This window comes from Penaeus japonicus, unplaced genomic scaffold (assembly GCF_977035675.1).
Source record: "Penaeus japonicus unplaced genomic scaffold, GWHDUDI00000001_assembly GWHDUDI00000041, whole genome shotgun sequence".
NCBI lineage: Eukaryota > Metazoa > Arthropoda > Malacostraca > Decapoda > Penaeidae > Penaeus > Penaeus japonicus.
This window is the reverse complement of record NW_028234443.1, coordinates 26,644,665-26,645,513: the sequence shown is the minus strand read 5'-3', so window position 1 is coordinate 26,645,513 and position 849 is coordinate 26,644,665. Positions and strand designations below refer to the sequence as shown.

Below are 849 nucleotides of genomic sequence, written 5' to 3'. Positions count from 1 at the left end.
ATGGGGGGAGGATGCATGAGAAAGGGTAGGGGATGAGGGGAGGATGGGGCATGAGAAAGGGGATTATGGGATGAGGGGATGATGTGGCATGAGAAAGGGTATTATTGTATTTGGGGAGGATGGGGCGTGAGAAAGGGGATTAGGGGATGGGGGGAGGATGGGGCATGAGAAAGGGGATTAGGGGATGAGGGGAGGATGGGGCATGAGAAAGGGGATTAGGGGATGGGGGGAGGATGGGGCATGAGAAAGGGGATTAGGGGATGGGGGGAGGATGGAGTATGGGGAAGGAGAGTAGGGGAGGGAGAGGCTGGTGGCGTGGGGAGCGGAGGGCAGGGTGATGGGCAGAGGTGTAGGGGAGGGGGGAGGGGCGTAGGGGAAGGAGAAGATTGAATTAAAAGAGACTGAAGGGAAGGGGAGGGGAAAAGGCCTGGAGAAATGAAGATGGGCAGGAATGAGGATGAAGGGGGGGGGGTCATGGGGAGAAGATGGGGGAAGAGGCAAGGACAGCAGTGCACTGCAAGAGGCGACGAAGGGGATACGGGAGGGGGGAGGGGGTGAATATAGGGTCTTATGAGGGAGGGAGGGGGGGGGGGAAGCTGTAGGGAAGAGAAATAGATTGGAGACAGGCATAGGGGGAAGGGGGAGGAGGGGTAGGGGTATGCAGAGAGGTTGAGGAGAAGAAGAGGGTGATAAGAGGGTGTTGATGGGAAGGTCTAAGGGGGGAGGGGGGGGGGAGGAATGTGTGGATGAGGAATACTTAAGAAAAAATAATTTGCGCTCAAGACAATAATAAATCAATGATAATAAGTATGGTGATGATAATGATAATTTTTATATGGATAGTAATAA

The 849-nt window shown here is 54.2% G+C and overlaps 1 protein-coding gene across 1 annotated transcript in view; it reads right to left on the bottom strand.

Moving 5' to 3' along the window:
- LOC147466829 (uncharacterized) overlaps nucleotides 1-188 on the bottom strand; it is a gene marked incomplete at its 5' end in the record, with an annotated part of 1,969 nt that extends 1,781 nt beyond the window's left edge. The window contains one exon of the mRNA XM_086534457.1: nucleotides 147-188. Coding sequence (XP_086390583.1) covers nucleotides 147-188 — 42 coding nt within the window. The remainder of the gene's footprint in view (nucleotides 1-146) is intronic.
- Between the last annotated feature and the right edge of the window lie 661 nt (nucleotides 189-849).